Genomic DNA, 24,036 nt, shown 5'->3' with positions numbered 1-24,036 from the left:
CACATGCCTGTAACCCCAGCTACTGGGGAAACTAAGGCAGGAGAATCGCTTGAACCTGGGAGGCAGAGGTTGCAGTGAGCCAAGGTCGTGCCATTGTACTTCAGCCTGGGGGAAGAAGCAAGATTCTGTCTCAAAAAAAAAAAAAAAAAAAAAATCTGTATTTGGCCAGGCTCAGTGGCTCACGCCTATAATCCCAACACTTTGGGAGGCTAAGGCAGGCGGATCACCTGAGATCACGGGAGTTTGAGACCAGCCTGACCAACATGGAGAAACTCCGTCTCCACTAAAAATACAAAATTAGCTGGGCATGGTGGCGCATGCCTATAACCCCAGCTACTGGGGAGGATGAGGCAGGAGAATCGCTTGAACCTGGGAGGTGGAGGTTGCAGGGAGCTGAGATCGTGCCGTTTAACTCCAACCTGGGCAACAAGAGTGAAACTCTACTAAAAAAAAAGATTCTGTATTTCCAGAATCTTAAGTAGAATCATCTTTCTAACAGTGAAATGAAATATTAATCTTTTGAGAGGCATAATGTCCAACTTCACCCTAAATTTGTTGGTATGTTTGGTCGTTAACAAATATCTGAGTGCCCCCTGTGTGCTGGGTACTCTCTTGGACTTGCCATACTTGGCTTCTCTGGAGCCTGTCAAGGAAGATAGATAGTCAACATGATAAATGAGGAAAGTGGGTATTCCATTAAAATGTGCTAAGTGCTGTGGACAAAGTGTCAAGCTTGGTCAGGGGATCAAAAGTGCTGGAGGTTGGGCTTCAGGCTGCAGTTTTAAATAAAGTGGCTGGGGAAAGGCCTCTGTGAGTTGGTGACATGTGAAGAAAGCCTTGCAGGAGATAAAGAAGTTAGGGACACAACAGATACAAGTATCTATACAATACATACAAGTATCTTATTCCCCTACAGATACTTGGGGATGGGTAGAATGGAGATAGAAGGAACAGATAGGGCTCAGGACAGCCGTGGATGCCAGCCTGTTGTTTTCCAAGACCATCAAGAGGTAGCATGGCTCGAGAGGAGGGAGCAGGGGAAGAGAAGAGGGTGGACACTGTAGGGCCTCTAGGCCCTTGTAAGGATGTCTTTGGCTTTAAGGCAAGTCAGAGTAAGAGTCTTAGCAGACCAGTGAGCTCACCTGCCTTCTACTTTAAAAGCATAACTCTGGCTTCTGGATTGGTAACCTACTGTAAGGGGTGGGGACACAAAATACCAGTTACTGCTATTGCATCAGTTCTGGTAAGGGATTATGGAGGGTCCGTTTGGACCAGAGGGGTAACAGTAAGGGTGAGAGGGGAAGAGATTGGATGCTGAAATGGTTCTAAAATAGAGCCTCAGTATTAGCTGATAGATAAGATGTGTGGTATAAGAGAGAGGAACTGAGAATGACACCTAGATTTTTGGCTTGAGCACTTGAAGGATGAAGGAGCTCTCAACTGAGATTAGGAAGGCTGTGAGAAGAGTAAACTGGGTTGGGGGCTGGGATCAGGAGTTCAGTTTTGGACATGGCTTCGAGATGCTTGTTGGACATCAAGGTGGAATTGGAAATAGGCAGGCAGAGGAATGAGCCTGGAGTTCAGGAGATAGGTCTGAGTTGAAGGTAGGCATTTAGGAGCTGATGGCCTATAACAGATCACCAAGGAGACCTGAGTATGGTTAGAGAAGAGAAGAGGGTCACAGACCAGTCACTAGGCATTTTGACAGCAAGAAGCTGGAGATAGGACAGGGCAGGACCAGCTAGGATTGTGGGACTGGCCAGTGGATTTAGCAGCATGGAAGCCATCAGTGGCCTTGAGGAGGACAGTTTCAGTAGAATGGCAGCTGCACGACCCTGATCCAAGTGAAATTAAGAAAAAAATGGGAGAAGCCTGGGTATGGTAGGTCATGCCTATAATCCCAACATTTTGGAAGGCCTAAGGTGGGTGGATCACTTGAGGTCAGGAGTTCCAGACCAGCCTGGGAAACATGGTGAAACCCTGTTTCTACCAAAAATACAAAAATTAGCCAGGCATGGTGGCTGATTTTTTTTTTTTTCTCTTGTATTTAATTTTCAGTTCTGGGAGTCGGAGGCATGAGAATGCCTTGAACCTGGGAGGTGGAGGTCGCAGTGAGCTGAGGTCATGCCACTGTACTCCAGCCTGGGCAAGAGAGTGAGACCCTGTCTCAAAAGAAAATTTTAAAAGGGGCGAGTGGAGGCTGGGCCCAGTGGCTCATGCCTGTGGTCCCAGCACTTTGGGAGGCTGAGGCAGGCGGATCATGAGGTCAAGAGTTGGAGACCAACCTGGCCAATATGGTGAAACCCTGTCTCTACTAAAAATACAAAAATTAGCCAGGCGTGGTGGCATGCACCTGTAGTCCCAGCTACTCAGGAGGCTGAGGTGGTAGAATCTCCCTTGAACCTGGGAGGTGGAGGTTGCAGTGAGCCAAGAGCCAAGATGCGCCACTCATTCCAGCCTGGGTGACAGCGAGACTCTGTCTCAAAAAAAGGCAGGGCGGGAGAAGAATTAGAGATAGCACATGAGACACCTCTTTGGAACTTTTGCTTGCAAAGGGAGCAAAAAATGGGAGATTTGGGGGGTGGGGCCAAGTGTTATTTTTGTTGTTGTTTTATGATCATTTTTAGATATACATATGTATCTCACACACACACACACACACACACACACACACACACTCACACACTTAGTAGAGAGCAGTTGAGAGTCACAGCAAAATTGAGCGGGAGGTACAGAGTTCCAGTCCCCATATATGCAGACTCTCCCCTATTATCAGCATTTACCCACCAGAGGGTACATGTTTTATGGTTGATGAACCATATGAACTTTGTAACAGCATGGTCGTAGGCTGGTAAGAAGGATTTCAGTAGCAAAAAATGTAAGAAGTAGGAAAATTTGTGTGAGATTCTGTTTGCCATGCTATAAAAGTTTTTGTTTTTGTTTTTGTTTTTTAATTTTTAACTTGTAAGACATTAAGTTTGTTAGTATATATTATTTGGAAAATTTTTAGAAAGTTACATTGTACCAAGTTACCTTTACTTTAGCCAGTGCAGTGATTAGATAGTAAGTTATTGTTTCATGAAATTTAGTCATAAAGGAACTTTGGATAATCAAATACATAATGACCTTTTCTTCCTCAGGTATTTGGTTATGGAATTAATGGATGCTAACTTATGTCAGGTTATTCACATGGAGTTGGATCATGAAAGAATGTCCTATCTTCTTTACCAGATGCTTTGTGGTATTAAACATCTGCATTCAGCTGGTATAATTCATAGAGTAAGTAGTAATCTATGAATTTTATTTTTAAAAACAATCATTTGGTTGTCATAATCCTTTACATACAAAATAACATTTTAAAAAATTGTTGGTGTTGACAATCCAAATCAATGATGGAATCATGTGTTTTAAGAGAGTCATTCTAGGAAGCGTCTGTGGAGCCGCCTGACCTGTCAGGCTAGGTAAGCTGCTGTGGACACAGCCTGAGTGAGCTGCCACTCTTAGTCAGATACTATGCAAGAATACATTTTTTTTTTAAACTTTTCATTTTAAAGTAAAACTTAGAGAAAAATGGTAAGAATAGGATGGATAACTTCCAGCTACCATCTATCTACATTCACCTATTTTTTTTTTTTTTTTGCCATATTTGAAATCCCATTTTTAATTAGCAAGGACCTAAGAGGCCAAGCAGTCAGTGAGACCACTGCTTGAGAACTCTCTTTCTTAAATCATGACCCAAATATCTATTTCTCTTATCCTAAAATTCTGCCATGCCAGCTTCACTACATCGCTGGTGGGAGTGGCCTGGCCCTTCGCTGCAAGGGTTCAGAGAGGGCCTGTGGGCTTGGCAGAGGCTGGTATTTGAATGACAGTGTGACTATACTGTCAGGAAAAAAACATTTAATAAACTAGGGAACTGTGATGTAATTCTCTAAGCTAATTTTACAAGTGTTTGTTAGTTTTTGACTTGTACAGCTGTGTAAGCGGACTATCATGATAAAGTTTTTGTAAAAAAACAACTAAAATATTGAGTGAGAGTAGAGGCAGAGATAATAAAATTTTATTGGAAATAGATATTCTTAGCATTCCCTGAATTATTACTATACTAATTATATTGACAGATTGCCGTTAAATTTTATGTTCCAACAGCAAAAGGTCATATTTTTGCTGAACTGAAATCTGTGTGGGGAAGAAGCTAGTGAGAGACAAGAACAGTGGAGCCTGTTATTACAGAAATGAGCAGATAGGTTTTAGATGGTGGAGTGGTATTAATTTTTTTAGATCTCTTATGCCAGGAAAGATTTGTTCCATCACAGACAGTGAAGTCCTCCCTTTGGGACAGAGCCCACTGATCCACAGAGGGCAGGCTTGCCTCCTTTCAAGCCTCAGGTCTGTGGCCCAAGGTCAGCATCAGGGATAGCTCTTGTCCTCCCAGGCCTAGCTGACAGGCTCCCATCTGCCATCCATTGTCCTGTTATTTGAAATATAACTTTTGCTGCCACCAGGTGGCCAGTTAAAATAATATGTTGGCAACTTTGCTTTAAAAATAGTAACACTAGACTTCTGAATTAAAAGTAAAGATTTTCTGATATACCATTCTATTTCTTTTCCTGAAATTTCCATAGACCTTCGTGTATAATTTAAGGCACTCTTAATATCTCTTAAATACATTTTATTAAATTCATGCTTTAGAATGATTTCCCAGATTATTAGTCTTACTACGTTAGGCCTTATACATTTTATAAGGGGAAATGGTTGCCTGACTTGTTCCCCTTGGGCCCTGAGGTAAGCGAGAAACAATGGCCTCCTGTCACTGGGGACCTTGTGAGAGCTGCAGCTTCGGACTAGTAGGTCCCTGCCGCCTCTGTCAGATGAGGCCAAAAGAAGCATTTGGTATGCCCAGCACAAGGTTTAGAAACCTAAGAAGCCTTCAGAAAATTACCCCATTGCCATCCCTGCCTCCTACTCACCACTTCTCACCCGCCCGGCATCTTGCTACATCCTCCCTGTCACCTTGTTCCCTCCTGCTTCCCACATCCATGGGTCTGCCAGGCTCTCCCTGAATCTGTGTCCATATGGGAGTGTGATGCATGCTCACTGTGGGGAAGTTCCAAACATTGCACATGTGTATAAAGAAAAGAAGGAAACCCCCTCTTGCCTCCTGCCCCCACCATCCCACCCCTGCCCACATCCCAGGAGGAGAGGAGCCCTAAGTTAACTGTTCTGTGTGGACTGCACCCATCGTTTCTCCCATCTGTAGTGCCATGCACAGAGTTAGACACACTTTTAATTTTGCTTATTAAAATGGTTTAATGCAAAACATAAATTTTAAGTATTTGAAAGATAAAGTTTTGCCCATAGAATTCTCACCAAAGAATATAGTTTATATAATTCAAAACACTAAAAGTACCCCAGCCTTCTGTCAGCACCTGGAGATGGCCAGTGAGAGCACTCTGGTGCATGTCTTGCCTCACTCTGCATGGCACCTCTCTGTTTACTGATGTTAACACCAACATATCTGTACTTATGTCCTTTTGAACTTTTATTCTTCAAAGACAGGATCATCTTGTATATAACTGTGTAGCAACTTGCTGAACAAGTAGCTTGGTTTGTTTATTTTTATCAAGGATCAAATAGTTCTATAAATATTTATGAAAAACAGATTCTGCCACCTCCTCCCTTATTTATCTCTCCCTAGAAGCAAACTCCTTCTGTTCATTTAGCTGATTATTTTGGGTATCATTTTCATATTGAAATAATATGCTTAGCTCTCTCTTCATTGATCTTTTCTCAGTTTGGGGCATAAGATGCTGATCTAGCCTCTTACCAACCCAGCCCTCACCCTCAGCCTTCACCGCCCTCCTCCTGGGCTGGCTGATGTGATGGTGTGTTTGGCTCGTTGCATCATCATGATCATGTAAATGCTTTGCACAGCAGACCTTCCCCTTTCACCTTTTGGTCCCTGGAGTTAACAAACACTTATCTTTTATTTGTTTGAGATTTTTGTTTGTTTGTATTAGGGGGTAGTGTTCTATGTTCTCTTTGCTAATTGAACCCTAACTCTTCTATCAGGCATCTAAATCTCTCAGTGCATGGAGATGTCTTGGGCATTTCATTAGTTTTGTCTTCTCAGGATCCTTTCCTGCAGCCCTGTTCTCTTTTGTACTGGCTGCCCCTGCACCTGCTTGGAGGGGCTGTCCTGGGCCTCCCTTGGTGTTTTTCTGGGGGTTTCCTTTTTCTCCCTCCCATGTTGGATTCCCTGCTTGCCATCCTTGTCTCTCAGATTACCCCCTTGTTTTAGTGGGACACATCCTCCAAAAGCTTCCTAAAAATGGCACAGGGGAAGAAATTTTTTGAGGCCTTAAATGTCTGAAACTCTATTCTGCCCTCTCACATGATGAGTAGTGTGGTTGTCTGTAGAATTCTTAGTTACAGATCAGTTGCACTCAGAATGGCGAATGCAGTGTCTAGATCTAGCGTGGCTCCAGAGTGCCCTAGTGACATCTGATGACTAACCTTTTTTAAGTGCTCTGGTTTTGGGTTTTGGTTTGGTTTTATCTCTGGAAACTTTAAAACTCAGTTATTTATTCCTTGATTCTAAAATGTTTTGATGTATGTATGCCTTGATATGGACATTTTTTCATTAATTTTGCTGGGCACTTGGCCTTCAGCCTGGAAGCATATGTTGTAGTGGTCTGAGAAATTTATATTGTTTCTTTCAGAATGTGCTCTTAACTCTATTATTTATTCTTTTTCTCTGATGCATGAGTTAACTGGCTCTCATTTATGTACTCTTTTTTTGTTTGTTTTGAGATGGAGTCTCGCTCTTGTTGCCCAGGCTGGAGTGCAATGGTGCGATCTGGGCTTGTTGCAACCTTCGCCTCCTGGGTTCAAGTGATTCTCCTGCCTCAGCCTCCTAAGTAGCTTGGATTACAGGTGCCCGTCACCATGCCCAGCAAATTTTTTGTATTTTTAGTAGAGACGGGGTTTCACTATGTTGGTCAGGCTAGTCATGAACTCCTGACCTCAGGCGATCCACCCGTCTCAGCCTCCCAAACTGCTGGGATTACAGGCATGAGCCACTGCACCCAGCCTCATTTACTCTTAAAAGTTCCTTTTTACAGCATTCTGTTCTTGTTGCGTGGATGTACTATCATCTCTGAGGATAAACTGTTGTCAAACGGTTTTATTATTCCCTACATTGTTTTTCTTTACCCAGAGTTTCTTTTTAGGGTGTTAGGTCCCTCCCTGTCAAATGCAAGGCTTTCCCCAAATGTCTGGTTGGATCATGTTTAAGATTGAAGCATTAGGCCAGGCACAGTGGTTCACACTTGTAATCCCAGCACTTTGGGAGGCCTAGGCAGGTGGATTGCCTGAGGTCAGGAGTTTGAGACCAGCCTGGCCAACATGGTGAAACCCTGTCTCTACTAAAAATACAAAAATTAGCTGGGTATGGTGGCAGGCACCTGTAATTACACCTACTTGGCAGGAGAATCACTTGAACCCAGGAGGCAGAGGTTGCAGTAAGCTGAGATCATGCCATTGCACTCCAGCCTGAGCAACAAGAGTGAGACTTGGCTAAAAAAAAAAAGAAAGAAAGAAAGAGAGAGAGAGAGAAAGAGACACATTAAAGGCTGACTGGAAGTGCTGAGAGAATGGGTGGATTGTTAAAGAATGGGTATCTCTTGGGCCACAGGTGTTGCTCTGGGCACCATTTAGTTTCTCTGGAAAAGGCCCCTCCAGTCCCTTGGTGAAGAGATGTAAGCCTGGCTGATGGAGTACAGGGCCACGGGGTGGGGCTGGGCTTCTCACATGGGAGAGCACAGACTCACTGAGCAGCCCTGTCCCAGACAGGCTTCATCATACCATCTCTATTGATACTCACAGGTCTGTGCATGCTGTACCTGTGGCACTACACCTAGATGCTGGGCATCAGTTTCTCTGCATAAAGGGCCAGCAGGAGTGAGGAAGGAGTGGAGCCTCACTTCTGAGATGGAGGTGGGGATCTCTGGGACATCTACCTGCTCCATACCTGGACTTTCAATAAAAAGAAAACTCTTCAGAGTGCTACTCTTGCCTTGTTCCACCTCCACAGCACCTGTGGGTCACTTGCTGAGCCTTTCCTGAATGTCGTGGTTGAAATTGCCTTGCTGTGGCAATTTGTGGAGGTTGGCATTCCCTTCACTCTGCCATGGCATTTGATGTGGCCCTGCAGCTTCCCATCCCCATACAGTGGGGGCTTTTTGTGGGCAGTGTCAGCATGCCATGGGGGGTTAGACAGGCAAAGGACTGGATGGGAGGAGGCCTGTGTGAGAAGGAAGAGGGAGCAGCCGAAGGAGGCAGCAAATGCCAGTCAAGCACAGTGCAGTCCTGGCCCCTCAGAGGGCTGGTCCAGACTGAGGTGCAGCTCTGAGGGCCTCCGGTGTCACACAGGAACAGGTCTACCTCAGCACCCCTGCCAGCTCAGACCCTGGCTGAGGGCTCTGTGGGAGGCGTGCCCTGGCAGGGACAGAGGATGGGTGCCAACACTGCACTGGGCCATCTGCCACTCTCATTCCTGTGGCAGGAGACTAAGGAGCGCGTTTCTCTGGCCCCCATAGTCCACCCTGGCCGCCTCAGGTCCACTTCTCCACATAGGTTGAGAACAGCTTTCCTGTGGCGCCCATGGTTCTCTCTTCCTCAGGGGAAATCTGTAAGACAGGATGTGGGACACTCTGTAGTCTCCGTCACTATGGTCTCTCTACTGGCTCTCTCCCTTACGCTTTCCTGTTATTCATACCCTCAGCTCTCACATTGGCAGGGCTCTGGCTTACCTGGTATGTGTCCCAGACCTTCATTCCTAAGCCATCTGCGTCTGGTGGCTCTCAGTGGGCCACAGGGTCTCAGGCCACCGAGTGGGCATCTCCCCAATCCTCAGTGTGTGGCTGGAGCGGATGTCCTTGGCAGTTGGAGTAACCCCCACACGAGTTCCTTGGCCTGCGAGTAATAGTCATCACAATGGGAAGGCCAAATGGAAACCTGAAACTGCCCCTAAGATAGTAAATCAAAACAAGATCACACCCTGCAGGGCTGGAGGTGGGTGGAGGAGATTAGTGCCACCATGGAAGCCTCAGGGGAGTGGGAACAGTGGTCTCTCTTGCATCCCAGTCTAACTCACTAGTCCAGCCCTTTAAGAAACTTCATGGATTCTGGTGAATGACTCTAGAAGAAACTTCATGGATTCTGGTGAATGACTGTAGACAGCCACAGGCTTACTGCACTGGCAGTCCTGGCTGCAGCTGCTGTGTGGGTCGAGGCGCAGTTGCTGGAGCAGATTAAAAAGGCCTCAGGTCCAGCGTGTTGATTGGGCAAATGCACCCTCCACACTGATCAGAAGAGAGGCCCAAACAGCACCCATACTCATGCAGACTGGAAGTGAGGTTCTCTTACAGCTTTGTTCTAAGCCTTTGCTAATGTTCCCACCCTTCCATAACACGGCCAGAAGAGACCTGGCCCCACAAACCCCGCAAGTGAAGGAGCCATGATAGTGCTTGGGGTCTTCAGGTTTCAGTGTCCACTTAGAGCTGTGTCCATTCATCTTCAGAATGCCTGGCTGTTCTCCTTCCTCAGTGGAAGGCTACAGGTACCTGTGGGGAAGGACCAGGGAAGTCCAGACAGTGGACATCTGTGATGACCTGCTCCCTCCTGGAATACCTCTCAAGCAGTGGGTCTGGATCCCGGAGTCAAACAGGCAGTGGAGGAGGCCAGCACCTGCCTCACTTGTGCTGTGGGTGCCCTCACTGCTGCCCATAGGGCAGCGTTGGGCTCCAGGCTCTTTGGGAGCCCAGCCCCAGTCCAAGCATCACTTGGATCTTGGCATTTCTCGTTTTCTTTGTTCTGGGTGATTTTCAAGATTTGAAGGGGCAGAACTGTGTTTCCTCTTTTCATCCCGAAATTGAAATGAGGTGTTGGGAAGCTGCCTCAGGTTGTATTTTGGGGGTGACTGGAGGGGGTCCCAGGGTACGGGGAGAGCTCTAGGAGCCCTGTGACCTCCTTAGCCACCTCCCCCACTGGCTGCACAGAGCACCCACACAAGCTTGGGATTTTATCATCATGGTCTTCCAGCAGATGGCAGTGAAGTGTGCTTTTCTAATCAAATCAGTATGTGATGTCGGTTTTTTGACAGATGGCAGTGTCTTCAGATGAGCGTATTTTCTGGCACACTAGGGTTCACAGAGCTGGCAGGCCTCTTGTGGAGATGGTTCCGCTGCTGCTTCTGTCCTTGCTAGAACTAGGCTGTCCTTGTCATCCTTGCTCCTGCAGCTGTGCTGTTAGTTCTGGGTGAACTGGGCTTCAGGGCCTGTTGGCTGGTGAAGTGTGTGCATTTCACACCTCAGAAATCAGCCTCCTGGAGAGAAAGTACCCACTGTACACCCCTGTGGCCTGAGAAGGTGCCTCTTTCTGCCTCTCCTGCCATCACTGAGGCTGCTTGCTTTCCATGGCTGCCACACGATAAACTAAAAATGGGCATTCATTTTGGGTTTTTAAAAAAGATTTTTGTGAGATTGGACACTATTTTATCTGTTAGTAATTTGTGTTCTAAAATGCTTGTTCTTAACATATTCTTTGATTTTAAAAAAAGGAAAGGAGAAGCAAATTGGTTCATTTGGTCTTAGCTCCATGACCAAGTCCTCACAGCGGAGAGTCCCTGGTTGAACTTGGGCTGCTTCTCCCCTGGCTTTCCTTCATGCTGAACAGCAGCCCAGCTTCTTTCTCTAAGACCTCTCTGGGAACTGGGGGTATCTGCACAGTACCCTGAGGTGGAATGGAGGGGCTAGGGGCTTCTTTTTGGGGCCAGGTAGAGATTGTCATTGCATTTTTAAACATTATATATTTATAATTTAAATTTTACAGAATCGGAAGCCTAGAAATAGAGCATTTAGCAGCATTGAAATGTAATTGTAACAATTCAAATGGCTTCCCGCTTGCCCTGATAACAGTTCCACAGCCTTCACTGAGGCATACCTGCAACCTCCTTGTGGCCCATCAGTTGGGATGTCTTAAAGTCAGATGCTAGGCAGTTTTATGGAACCTGAAACTCCCCATGTAAAGTATCCGCAGGCTTTACTCTGTGTCGGTGGCTTGGCAATTTGACATTACAGGTATGCATTTTATACTCTTGTGAAAAGAATGGATGTGAGTTGTTTACAAGTTGCAGTTTCTAGAGTGAGTTTGCAGGCTGAAGTCCCCAGGCAAAAGTCAAATTCCTGAGTCCTAACGAAGGAGGCTATGGTGGTGGATCAGCAGGAAGAACGTCCCTTAGTTATAAGGGAAGAGGTTGCAGAAGTTGCGTTAAGGCTTTGCAAGTGGGTTGGAATAGGATGCATGTCTTCATTCAGCATACACTATCCAAGTGGTAGGGGTGAGAAGACTTGAGGTGGATGATCATAGAATTGCTCTTTCAAGGAGAGAAAGAGCCATGGGAAGATTCCAGGGTTAGAGGATTCTAGGCCTGTGCTGTCCGGTATGGCAGCCACCAACCACAGGAAGCTGTAGAGTACTCAGGATGTGGCCATGCTACAGTTGTCAAATACATACCGGACTTCAAAGCCTCAGTACCAAAAAGAATATAAAATATCTCAAGGTTTTTCTGATGTTGATTACATTTTGGAATGATAATATGGATATATTGGGTTAAATAAAATATATTATTGAAATTAATTTCACCTATTTCTGTTCACGCTGTTGAACATGGCTGCTAGAAAATGTAAATTATACACATGGTTCACATTATATGGCATTGTCTATGTAACAGCACTGCCCTAGACTGACAGTGAGCATGAGGACCTTGGCAGAAGAGAATCAGAGTATTGGGGAACTGAAGTCCAGGCGTGGAGGACGGGACATGTGGATGCATGGACGGAGGGTAGACAGGGTAGCCTGAGGGCCTGGAAGGCCACAGAAAGGACAAAGGAAGGCCATGAAGGTTTTCACTGGGGGTAAGGGGTACCCTCTGACCTCTTTAGACTGATTTGTTTTAGTTTCAATTTCAGAGTAAGATTTTTCAAAATTGTTCCCAAATCCTAGAGTTCAGTTTACTGTACTCCCTACACTCTCACACTGGCTTCACAGACCCTTACGGATATGAAGCAGTTTATTTAGCATGCTCTGTTCTTTTTACTGATTTAAACTATTTCTTTCCTAGGATTTGAAGCCTAGCAACATTGTTGTGAAATCAGACTGCACCCTGAAGATCCTTGACTTTGGCCTGGCACGGACAGCATGCACTAACTTTATGATGACTCCTTATGTGGTGACACGGTACTACCGGGCACCTGAAGTCATCCTGGGTATGGGCTACAAAGAGAATGGTGAGTACAGCTGGGACTGGAAGAGGCTGGGATGTTTAGAATCGCTCTAGTGGTGGTCCTGAGTTTTTTCTCTTTCCTTTGAACTGTATGGTGTAGACCATGGGGACTGTTACATATAGAATAGTGTGATACAGAGAAAATAAATAATTAATTGTGTTTTTCCATTGGTTAAAATCATTCTCTTTTAAAATTTTGCTTTTAAAATTAGTATTTTGAACTTTTTATCAACATTTAATCTACCTATAGCCAAGTGTGCAGATCCTGAGTGTGCAGTTCAGCTGATATGAGCACACCTACAGGACCAGCAGCCCTGGCCTCCCCACAGCCCCTCCTCCTCACAACCCACGAAGCTGGCCAATCTCCTGATCTCCAGCCCATGGACTGGCTTTTCTTGTTGGTTTTTTGATGTAAATGGATTAATACACGTTCTCTTTCATGTAAAATTGGTATCTTTTTACATCAAAATTTAGCTTATTCTAGCAATATCAGAGCTCTTTGAAACTTGGCTTTTAGCAAATTTGATGAAAATAACTAAATCACACTTACTTTTTTTTATTATTGTTAACAAATATTTGGTATTTTCTCAACTTATTTTAAAAAAGACTGAAAGTTTACCCAGGTCATCTGAAACAAGTTTTACTCCAGGTTTATCTTGCTGCATTGTAGCATGTGTTCCCACCCTGAGAGGCACAGCTTCATGTGCTTCCCGTGGAAGGGAGAGAAAACTAGATCCCCTGTTCACTTCTCCCCTCCGCCCACCAGCAGAGCACTTAGAGAGCTCTGCTGTCTGTCTGATGCCAGGGGGACCAGCGTGGCCTCACAGATGAGGGTGGGAAGTCTGGGCCCCTATAGCAGGGTCACACCTGCAGTCCTGCAAGCCAGCCACTGTGTGCTGCCTGTTCCCCCACTGAGTGCTGCTGCCTTTCTGATAGAGCAGTCTAGAAAATGATCTGCTCATTTGGTGCGGTGTCAACAGTGCACAAAAGCTCCTGCTGGCAAGCTGGTGATATTTACTGGGTTTGTCTCTGGGAGGGGGTTTGGAGAAAAGAGATGTGGGACTGTAGCTGGTTTTTAATCCCCTGGTGTTTGGTAGTGGACATCTGGTCTGTCGGGTGCATCATGGCAGAAATGGTCCTCCATAAAGTCCTGTTCCCAGGAAGAGACTGTATCCTTCACAGGGGACCTGGCACTTGGCCATGGAGGCTGGGGGCAGGGTGGGCATGTGACCCTGAAAAGCTTTGTGTTCACAGGCACTTCTTGTTTCTGGTTTTTTGTTTGTTTGTTTTAAGCTCTAAAGTATTGGACTCTTTGGCACTAAAACCCCAGATTGCTACAAACTGAAGGCTAAAATAGAGGTCAGCAATCATTCATATTGTGTAAAAAGTTCACCCTTAGCTAGCAATTTATTTTTCCATATTTGTGTGTTTAGTGCACTGTTAGAATTCCTTTTCCTCACCTTTGTTTTGCTCATGGCACTTCATAATTTTATCATTTCATTTTATTTTCAGTTGATATCTGGTCAGTGGGTTGCATCATGGGAGAACTGGTGAAAGGTTGTGTGATATTCCAAGGCACTGACCGTATCCTTCCCCGCGACCTTGGCCCCGCCCTGCTTTCCATAATGTCTCAGGCAGCATGACCACCTGCTTACACGAGCGCTCACGAGGACAATGTCGTAATCCACTCCAGACTGTGTTCTAAGGGGGGCTTTATTATATTTGTTAATTAGTATCACACAACTGTCAATTTTATACTTTATTTTTAACTTGACTACCTGTAACAATTTTGAGACTTAGAGTTAAGTTAAACCAATTATATTAGCTCTTAATTTTATCAAAAATAGCTGGACATATAGAAGAAATTATTTACTATTTGATAAGTATATTCTGATATTTAAATGAAAATATTGCATTATTTAGTTTATTCCATTAATTTAACTAGGAAAGACGCTAGCTAAATTTAATAGGCTAGTGTGCTTGTATGCTTTAATTAAATACTGTTTTGTTAGTTATTGCTATGCATTGAAATACTTTTCCCCAAAGTAAGAACTGAAGCACATTACAAAGGACCTAAGTAAAAGAGATTAAAATGAAAATTTTGTGAGGAACAATATGTTAAACTTTCTTGTTTGTTACTGCGCTGACATTTTGTAGAATTTTTTAAAAACAAATTTGTCTGGTGGGTTATTTTGCGACACGCTGGGGAAGTTGAAATAAATGTAAAATGAAAAAGATGAACTCATACTGTAGTCAGCAAATCATATTAGAGATACAGCAGAAAGGAGAATAACTACTCTAATCGTTAAAAGTAGCCTTCTTTCCTCATTTGTCATTCTTCCATCCTTAGTATTTTTTATCCTAACATGGTTCTTCACGTCTTTCCTTTTTCGTTTGTGTTCTCACCACTTAGTTTTTCATTAGTCTTTGACTTTGTTTTCATTATGAAAGTTTAAATTGATCGCCATCCTTAGGCAGATTGATAGTTGCTTTTAAGGAAATCAAGCTCTGTAGTCAGTGTTTGTATGTATTTTAGGAAAGTAATTTCAGATTTTAATAATTTTATCAGGATGGTCTCTTTATAATATGAATTCTTCACAACACAGACTTGGAATGAAGATGTTTTTATTTCTCTCATTTACCTTTCTTTACATTTTTATATATCATAGATTATATGTCAAGTTAAATATAGTATTTTATTTGTTCTAGTAAATTTTCTAGCAGTTTCCATAGCCTTAACTCAGATTCACTTGTTTCAGCCTATAAATAAGGAAGTCTTTATTTTGCAAGTTAACTTAATTAAAAAGGGAAAAGTTGAGGAATCAAAGGGCTAATAATTTAGAAGTATCTACTTAATGTTCAGTTTGTCTCAATTCTTACTCATTTTGTGCCATTCCTTGTTTTATTAAGAAATGTTTTCTTCAAAAAGTACAAAAATGAAAAATGTGAGTACATTTTGGTGCATTTTAGTAAGTAACTTAAAATGCCTGCTTTACATATTAACATTAATGTCATTAATTAATGGTGTTGAAATAATGTTATTCCCAAAAGTCACACACAGTTTAACATTATTTTCTAAGGAAAATTTTGCCAACTCTTTAAAATATTAGATTGAAATTTGGGAGATAGAAAAAAGTTGCAGAAATCAGACTGCGGGTCTCAGAGATTTGCTTTACATTTGTGAGCTGGGGTAAAAAAGGAATTCCTGTCCCTGCCCTGACCTGTGAGAAAGAGAAAGCTTTTGCCAGACCACCTTGGGCCCCAGCTCAGACTCCTCCCCTTGCCAGCTAGGCATCCTTGAGAAATTCAGGGCCTCTCTTAGCCTTGGTTTCCCCTTCTGTAAAAAATGGGAGACCTATGGTCTGCCTGCAGCATCGCAAGAGTTAGACAACAAAGTCCACTGGGCTTGCCAGAATTATCTTTCCCCTTCCCCTGTCCCTCTCATCTGTCCCCTGTCCCTCTCATCTGTAGGATGCTGGGGTGGGGGCCTTTCAGGGCATCTGTGGGTCATCTCTTACAACTGGTTTAGTTTCTAGTCCTTTATCATTAACCCAGCAGATATTTCTCTTGCCTGCCCATTTCTGGGTGACTAATCTGACTTAGGTGCAAAGAGGCTCCCCCTTGCTGCTGAATTAAGGGTGGTTCATCAAGGCAGGGCAGAGCAAGAGACCAGAGCAGAGGCTGCCATCATCCAGAGGAGAGGCAGAGGCCTCCCAGCAGGCTGGTAGGGGTGTGTCCAGGGAGAGATAGTCTTGTACTCTGCATCTGCTTTGAAGCTGGACCCTTCAAGGAGCCTTGGTAGGGTTTAGAGATGTCTATTAGACAGTGGAATTCAGGAGCCAGGTCTGGGATAGATTGAAGTCGTTGTCATCCATCTGTCAGTAGCCTTGAAGCCTCAGGACTGGTAGTGAGCGCTTGCAGGAGAGGAAGAGACAAGGACCCAGTACTTAGCCCCCTTCAAGTTGAAGGAGAAAAGGAATAGGGAAGGAAATGGAGAAGGCACTCCAGTGACCCCTCCTCCTAAAGACCGTGACTGAGGGAGGGTCATTCACATGAGATGAGGACAGAGGATTGGCTGCTGGGCCTCGTGATGGCTGCTGGCAGCCATGATGGGCACAGCATTTATGGAGTGGAGGGAAGAAAGCTTGATGGGAATATGTTTGAAGAAAATGAGAGGCTGGGAATTACACACACAGTATAGGCAGGTCTTTATGGAAGTTTTGCTGCAAACAGGAATAAGAAATGGAGTGATAGCTAGTGGGGGCCAAAAGGAAGCAGCTGCTGTGTTTATATAGGAGAAAACACCGTCATTTATGAATGGTGTTGGAATGTACTGGTAGAGTGCAAAATGTTGATGATGTCAGAGAAGGAAGAGTTGAGGAAGCTCATCTTTGAGTAGGCACTAGGGTTAGGGTCTAGAGCTGGGCAGGTTTGGTGCAGTGGGGAGTGCAGATGGTTGCTATGTTGCAAATGGCACACAGATGTTGGGTGGGTGCATCCTGGGGAGTCTGTGGTAGTGAGTATGCGGAAGAGGTATCAAAAGTATAAGGCAGGCCGGGTGCAGTGGCTCACGCCTATAATCCCAGCACTTTGGGAAGCCGAGGTGGGTGGATCACTTGAAGCCAGGAGTTAGAGACCAGCCTGGCCAACATGGTGAAACCCTGTCTCTACTAAAAATACAAAAATTAGCTGGGCGTGGTGGCAGGTGCCTATAGTCCCAGCTAATGGGAGGCTGAGGCACAATAATCACTTGAGCCCGGGAAGCGGAGTTTGCAGTGAGCCAAGATTTCACCACTGCACTCCAGCCTGGGTGACAGAGTGAGACTGTCTTTATTTATATACATACATATATATATATATATGTGTGTGTGTGTATATATATATATATATATATATATAATATATGTATATGGAAGAAGGGAAAGTATGGGACAGTTTTTACATTTTGGCTAAATAGATAAATAAAATGTGGGCATAACTCTGATTTGACAGGATGTATGAAATAGGAGTAAGGAGAATTTGCTAGTGAGTTGAATGCCAGAAACTCATTTCCCAAGCAGGTCTTTGGAAATAACATTTTGGAAGAACTGAGTTCATGTACCTGTTCACTAGGTTATTTCATGGTAACGTAAGTTCATTTTTCTAAGACATGCCTCAGTGACCACTTTTTTAAGCTGCTGTTTATGCTATTTTTTTTTTTCTGGCTTGCATTATCTTCTGTAGTTGAGTACAGTTTCAGTATCACTTTCCCACATGCAATCCCAATTACCCCAAGCCTAACAAGTACCCTGGGAATAGACAAAGCTGGTATTGTCTGCATAAGGAAATGGTCCCCCAAGGAAGCTTGACTTCCCCTGACACCCTGTGAGTGTTTAGTGCACAGTTGAGTCTGAAACCCAGGTCATGCACTTTGAAAGAAAATAAAATGCATTACCTAGGTATTGCAGCCAGGACTGGGATAGAGACCTGGCTATCCCAGACCTGGGATGGTTGGGAAGAGTCAATTCCAAATAAAACAATAGCATTTGAAAGCTGTCACTAGGTTCAGTCTAAGCATAGTTGGTTGGCTCTCCAGCTGTAAACTGAGGAGATCAGATAGGTTTCTCCACAGGTTCCTCGAAATCCTCTGTTCTTTAGAAGGCTATGAAATGAATCTAAGGTAGCATTGGTATGAAAACTGATTTCAATTTGCTTATGTAATGTTTATCTAATTTCATGTTTAATCATTTTTTGCCATAGGTATTTTTAGTTATAAGGTAAACTTTATTTTGAACTAGAGTGGGAAGGTGTATAGACTTCATTATGTTGACTTAATAAACTGTGATCATAGTTTGTAAAGATACAGAGTGTAAGAGTTCAAAAAAATAGTGTAATTTGGAAACCCAAACCTTATTTGAATATTATTTCAAAATTCTTCTGCTGATCCCAGTGGGGTGGCCTAGTTGATAGGTACAAATATTACTTTTCTTCAAATGATGCTGCTGCATGTACTATGAATACAAGGCATTTCAGTTGTATTTTCCTCAAGAGACTCTTTAGATATCGATCAGTGGAATAAAGTTATTGAGCAGCTTGGAACACCATCAGCAGAGTTCATGAAGAAACTTCAGCCAACTGTGAGAAATTATGTAGAAAACAGACCAAAGTATCCTGGAATCAAATTCGAAGAACTCTTTCCAGATTGGATATTCCCATCAGAATCCGAACGAGACAAAATAAAAAGTAAAATATCCTTTTTTTCTTATGCTTGTTTTTGTAATTCAGGTGATGCTTTCACTCTTTCATGTTTATATTCTAAAAACCTGTGAGCTTTGGGAGAGAAAGTCATTTTAGGCCAGAAGTCTGAGGTGTGAAGGTACTGAGGAGAGAAATCTTAAAGGTCTAGAAGCTTTATATTCTATAAGATGGCTTAATTGAAGCCTTTGGCCAAAATAAAAATAAGCAAATCAGCCTGAAATAATCTTATATTACAGTTATAGCAGCTGGAATTCAAAAAGTTTTCAGATTAAAAAGAACACTTGACTGCAGATTCTAGAGTCAGAAGCCATGTGATAGTCATTTGATAAAAAAGGCACTCTCCCTTTTCTTCTGCACCCTTTACTACAATGTGATTTCTTAAGGACATGGCTACATTAAGATAAACTGTGCCTTAATCAGAAAAGCCCCAGTCTTTCCTGTGCTTATTCAGGTTGTGAACTTTTATTGCCAAAACCTAGGTGAGCCTTATATTTAACTAAGTTATTTAACTTGGTTTTTTTTCTTAAATACCAATCTGTGGATTAAAAAAAAAAAAAAAAATGTGTTGCCAACACTGTATACAGCTAGGCCAGCCAGAAGCATCTGTGAGTATTTTATACTGTGGGAATGTGAGATTGTTGTGTGGTTTAAAAATCTGTTCTAATTTCATTTTGATGTGACTTAGAGAAAAATACTCCCCTTTGCCTCTTTCCTGCACTCTGGGCAGTACCGCCCTCAGCTCAGCAATTGCCACTTCCTTTGCTGTGGTTTCCCAGCCTTGGTCCCTGCCCAGATATTGGTCTGAGGTGCTCTTTCCCATAACCCTGGGGGCCCAGGTTTCTCTTCCCCTCGCAGATCCAGAGGCGTAAAACTACATTTGGAAACCCGGCTTGTCATGAAAGTGGCTGCTTGACTTTTTCTTAAAAATGTTTGGGTTCTATTCATCTTGAACCTATCAAACATTTCTCAAAAGTAATATATCTTTGTTCTATATGTGCTGTCATACTTAGTTCTTTATTGTATGGTTCTCTTTTTTTCATATTAACAGCATTAATTTATTAATCTAATATTTGTTTTTACCCTAGCAAGTCAAGCCAGAGATCTGTTATCAAAAATGTTAGTGATTGATCCTGACAAGCGGATCTCTGTAGACGAAGCCCTGCGTCACCCATACATCACTGTGTGGTATGATCCTGCTGAAGCAGAAGCAGTGAGTATCTGTTTTGAAAAGATTTCTATGTAGAGGCCAGGCTTGTATTTCCATGGTTCTTTTCTGTTCATCCAGAGTGGCTATATACAGGTAGCAAGTTCTCCATCTGGGGGCTCCCAGTTACAAAAAGGCCAAATGTTTTCTGAGACCTGGGTCACTTGTTCTTTTGCTGCTGGAGCTCCAGCTCAGAGTACCTCGGGAATGAACTCACACTTTGGTGATATCATTGTCTCCATTTTGCAAAGTCTGCTTTGTGCTCATAGCTTATTAAGGATCTGTTCTATGCCATGGGCTTTGGTTGCATCCTCTTATTTAGGCCACTCAACCAGAGAGGCTGAACAACAAACACACGTCTGTTTATCCTTCCCTAAAGGCATCATGCCTCCTGGTTCCCCTTCTGGAGTAGCTCCACTCTGAGTTTGGTGCTCGTGTGCTTGTTTCCATATCAGCACTGGTGTGAGTGAGCTTTAGCTGTGAGGGAAATCATTGCATAGTAGCAGGCTTCTTTCATGGCCTGTGATCTTACCATCACTTTAAACATTGCTTTATAGAAAAATAATCCAATTTATAAGCAGACTTTTGTAACAGTCCATTTATGAGTTGGACATTGGGTTTGGGAGTTCTCCCATGAAGAAAATGTAAAATTTGTTCTAAGAAACAACAGGATCTTCCATAGCTGCCAGCCCAGTGCCTTGTCCATGCTGGGTCTCTGGGAAACAACCTGTGCTGATGAGTTTCTAATGACATCTGGGCAGATGTCTTGTTTTGAGGTCAGGTGATTATTAAGAGGAACATAGTAACTCTTTTTTGGTTAAGTTTTTCATAATGATTTTGATTCTAAAGCTGATATCACATGACAGAAATCTTTATTAAACCATGTGTTGAATTACACTAAATTCATATCATAAATAGACTAGAAGTCTTCCAAGTGATTCTACCTTTTTTAATGCCTCATTGTTTTTTGAGGCATTACTGTTGACTTTGCATATGATTTAATTTTTAGCCACCACCTCAAATTTATGATGCCCAGTTGGAAGAAAGAGAACATGCAATTGAAGAATGGAAAGGTAAAGACAGAGCTTGTTTTGTTCTTCCTTGTGACATTTCTTCCAATCCTATAAAGCAGAAACTTTACATTTTGTGACATTTCTCTTCAGGAAAGGGCAAAAAAAAAAAACCACGCTGCAGCCCACTTAGCTGCAGTTTCCAGTAGAAAAAGAACTTGAAGAGAACAGAATTAGAGAGGCACATGTATGAATTTCTTATCATATGTTTCAAGAGGGAAAAATATGTTTTTCATGGCTTTTCACATATTAGTTTGTAAACTGAGCTTAGTAATTGTATCACACATATATTGATAACATGTTGCAAATTGTCAGGTGAGGCCAATTCACTGGCTGCATGTTACCTATAGAATTCCCAGTATATGCAGAAATGGGGAGCCAGGGCTGGGGGTCATGTGAACTTCTGCTTGTTCTTTTAAGCCATGTAGTTGTACATATGTTTTAAAATCCAGTTTGGGGGAAATTGCAGATTGAAAATGTCCAGCTAGGTATTATTACCACTGTAAGATTAACCAAACAACACACAACAAACTATACCTATAATGAAGAGGTTGAACTAACAATTTTTCATTAAAAAGCAGGATCAGTAGTAACTGAGAACCACAGTCAGAGTGAGTTAACACTGATGATGGGTCCTAACCCAGGGTCATCCTGGGATGTGGGAATGCCAGTTACCTGTGTGCCCATGCTTATCAAGACATGCACACAGCATGCTCATTAGTCTCAGTAAATGCTTGCAATGTGTTAATGTTAGTTCATGAATGCTGAAATTTTAGGAATCCCTAATAACTTACTTAGTAGTTAATTAGTTTTTCTTACAAATGAAAGTTGAGGAAAACTGAAGTTGAAAATAAGAAAAGACTTAGGCATGTGGATTCATTTCTGGCTAGTGTGGGGGGCTCCTAGCCCACATGTGGCTGCTGATTACCTTTGGAGAACCCTGAGTAACCACAGAGAAACATGGGTGTGAGAATGTCCAATCCCTTATAGTGTTCTGTGGGAGCCACTCCACTTCATAAAACCCTGTTATGGATCCAGAACTACCCTCCATGTTTTGCTACCTCACTAGTCACATTGAAAAAATGTGATGTAGTTGGGGCGCAGTGGCTCACGCCTGTAATCCCAGCACTTTGGTAGGCCAAGGCAGGCAGATGACTTGAGGCCAGGAATTCAAGACAAGCCCGGCCAACATGGCAAAACCCCATCTCTGCAAAAACTACAAAAATTAGCAAGGCATGGTGGTGCACACCTGTAATCCCAGCTACTTGAATGACTGTAGCATGAGAATCACTTGAATCTAAGAGGTAGAGGTTGCAGTGAGCCAAGACCCACTTCACTCCAGCCTAGATGACTGCATGAGACTCTGTCTCAAAAAAAAAAAAAAAGAAAAGAAAAGAAAACATACAACTTATCAAAACATGAATATAGGCCAGGCCACAACAGCTCACGCTTGTAATCCCAGCACTTTGGGAGGCTGAGGCAGGCAGATCACAAGGTAAGGAGTTCAAGACCAGCCGGACCAACATGGTGAAACCCCATCTCTATTAAAAATACAAAAATTAGCCGGGCATAGTGGCACTTGCCTGTATTCCCAGCTACTTGGGAGGCTGAGGCAGGAGAATTACTTGAACCCGGCAGCAAGAAGTTACAGTGAGCTGAGATCATGCCACTGCACTCCAGCCTGGGCCACAGAGCAAGACTCCATCTCAAAAAAAAAAAAAAAAAAATTAAATGAATATTTTGGTCCAGGTAGACTATATTACTGAATTGACTCTATCTTAAAATTAAACATAACATACCATGGTGCCCTTGGAGTGGTTCCAATTGATTTGGAAGCAGAGTTTAGAGATACAATAAAACTGTTAGAAACTGAGTAAGCATTTTAACTTGTATTTTTATTAAAGAGCTAATTTACAAAGAAGTCATGGATTGGGAAGAAAGAAGCAAGAATGGTGTTGTAAAAGATCAGACTTCAGGTTAGTGATTGCTTTAATAGTTTGATCGTATGATATTTTTCTTTCTCAGTTCAACTTTTATAAATGGCAGCAACATGTGAAATGCCAGCCTGGCTAGCATCAGATTTAAAAAACACTGTATGAATAGCTACCCTTTTTGGCTTGTCATGGTGGTGGTAGTGGTGGATGACGTTTTACTGATATGCCAGGCACTGAACTTTGTTATAAACATTCCTCTTTCATCTTTGCAATAACTGCTGTCAGCTCCATTTATAGATGAAGAAATTGAAGAAAAGCCTTTGCAGTGTTGATAACCCTCTTTGTACTGGTCCCACCCAAAATGCCAATCTAGATAAAATGGAATATGATTTTCTTTTGAGAAAATTGTTCATATCATTCTCCCTTTTTTCTACTTGATCTACTGATATTCATAGTTGTAGAATCCTAATGACTGGGTAGTTGTATGATTATGAGAGATTCTGATATTAGTGATATTCACTTAAATCTGCAGGGTTCTACCTGTTTACTAAATGAAACACTCAAGTTATATTTATTGTCTCCCTCCCACTCCCATTGGAAAGCATGCACACACATGCGTGAGGATGTGCAGAGAGCACAGCTTACTTTGTATTCTTGAATTTTATATTCAGCATGATGTATGTGTCAAGCATCTAGAGATTACATAACTTCAGGAAGAACTTAAGTGCTTGTTAACTAAGCACAAATTTAAGACTGCAAACGTCGATCTCAAGAGAGTCTGCATGTTGTATTTTTATTCAAACCAGACTAAAATATGGATAGTAGGAAGTAGGATAGTTTCATTTGCTTTAAAAGATTAAAATATCAGCTTTCTGGAGTTATAAAACAATAAAAAATATGAAGCCCTAATTTTTTTTTCCTTTTTCTAGTATGCAGTCTGTTTATTGCAAAAGGTTTCTTTGAATATTGTTTTTTTTTTTTCTGTAGATTTAGTGTTTATGTTATAAATTCAAGTGTCTGGTGACACTTGAATCCTATTCAGGCTTAAGCCTTTTGTGATACTGCATTTTCAGATAAATATAGCTTTTTCCTTTTGATGTCTACTTGAAAGAAGCAGGTATTTTTTAAGTAGCTAACATGATTATACATGGCCACATATATGTTTAGCCACTGAGAAGAAAACAAGAATCTTGCAAGGAAAGACATAGAAATAGGGGATTCTGGGCCCAAAGAAAGACTCAAGGA

At 42.6% G+C, this 24,036-nt stretch overlaps 1 protein-coding gene across 8 annotated transcripts in view; it reads left to right on the top strand.

Annotated features, from left to right (window-relative positions):
- The window catches only part of MAPK9 (mitogen-activated protein kinase 9), a 67,738-nt gene that overhangs the window by 41,775 nt on the left and 1,927 nt on the right, over positions 1–24,036 (top strand). For 4 of the 8 annotated variants that reach the window (XM_032270258.1, XM_032270264.1, XM_032270261.1 and 1 more), the window contains 7 exons: positions 3,141–3,279; positions 12,185–12,350; positions 13,859–13,930; positions 18,386–18,568; positions 19,669–19,793; positions 20,797–20,860; positions 22,762–22,833. In XM_032270258.1, coding sequence (XP_032126149.1) covers positions 3,141–3,279; positions 12,185–12,350; positions 13,859–13,930; positions 18,386–18,568; positions 19,669–19,793; positions 20,797–20,860; positions 22,762–22,833 — 821 coding nt within the window. The other 4 variants (XM_032270259.1, XM_032270265.1, XM_032270263.1 and 1 more) reach the window with 2 other exon arrangements.

The sequence above is a fragment of the Sapajus apella genome, unplaced genomic scaffold (genome assembly GCF_009761245.1).
Source record: "Sapajus apella isolate SASKATOON/1434 unplaced genomic scaffold, GSC_monkey_1.0 scaffold206, whole genome shotgun sequence".
Taxonomy (NCBI): domain Eukaryota; kingdom Metazoa; phylum Chordata; class Mammalia; order Primates; family Cebidae; genus Sapajus; species Sapajus apella.
This window is presented reverse-complemented; position numbering and strand designations above follow the sequence as displayed.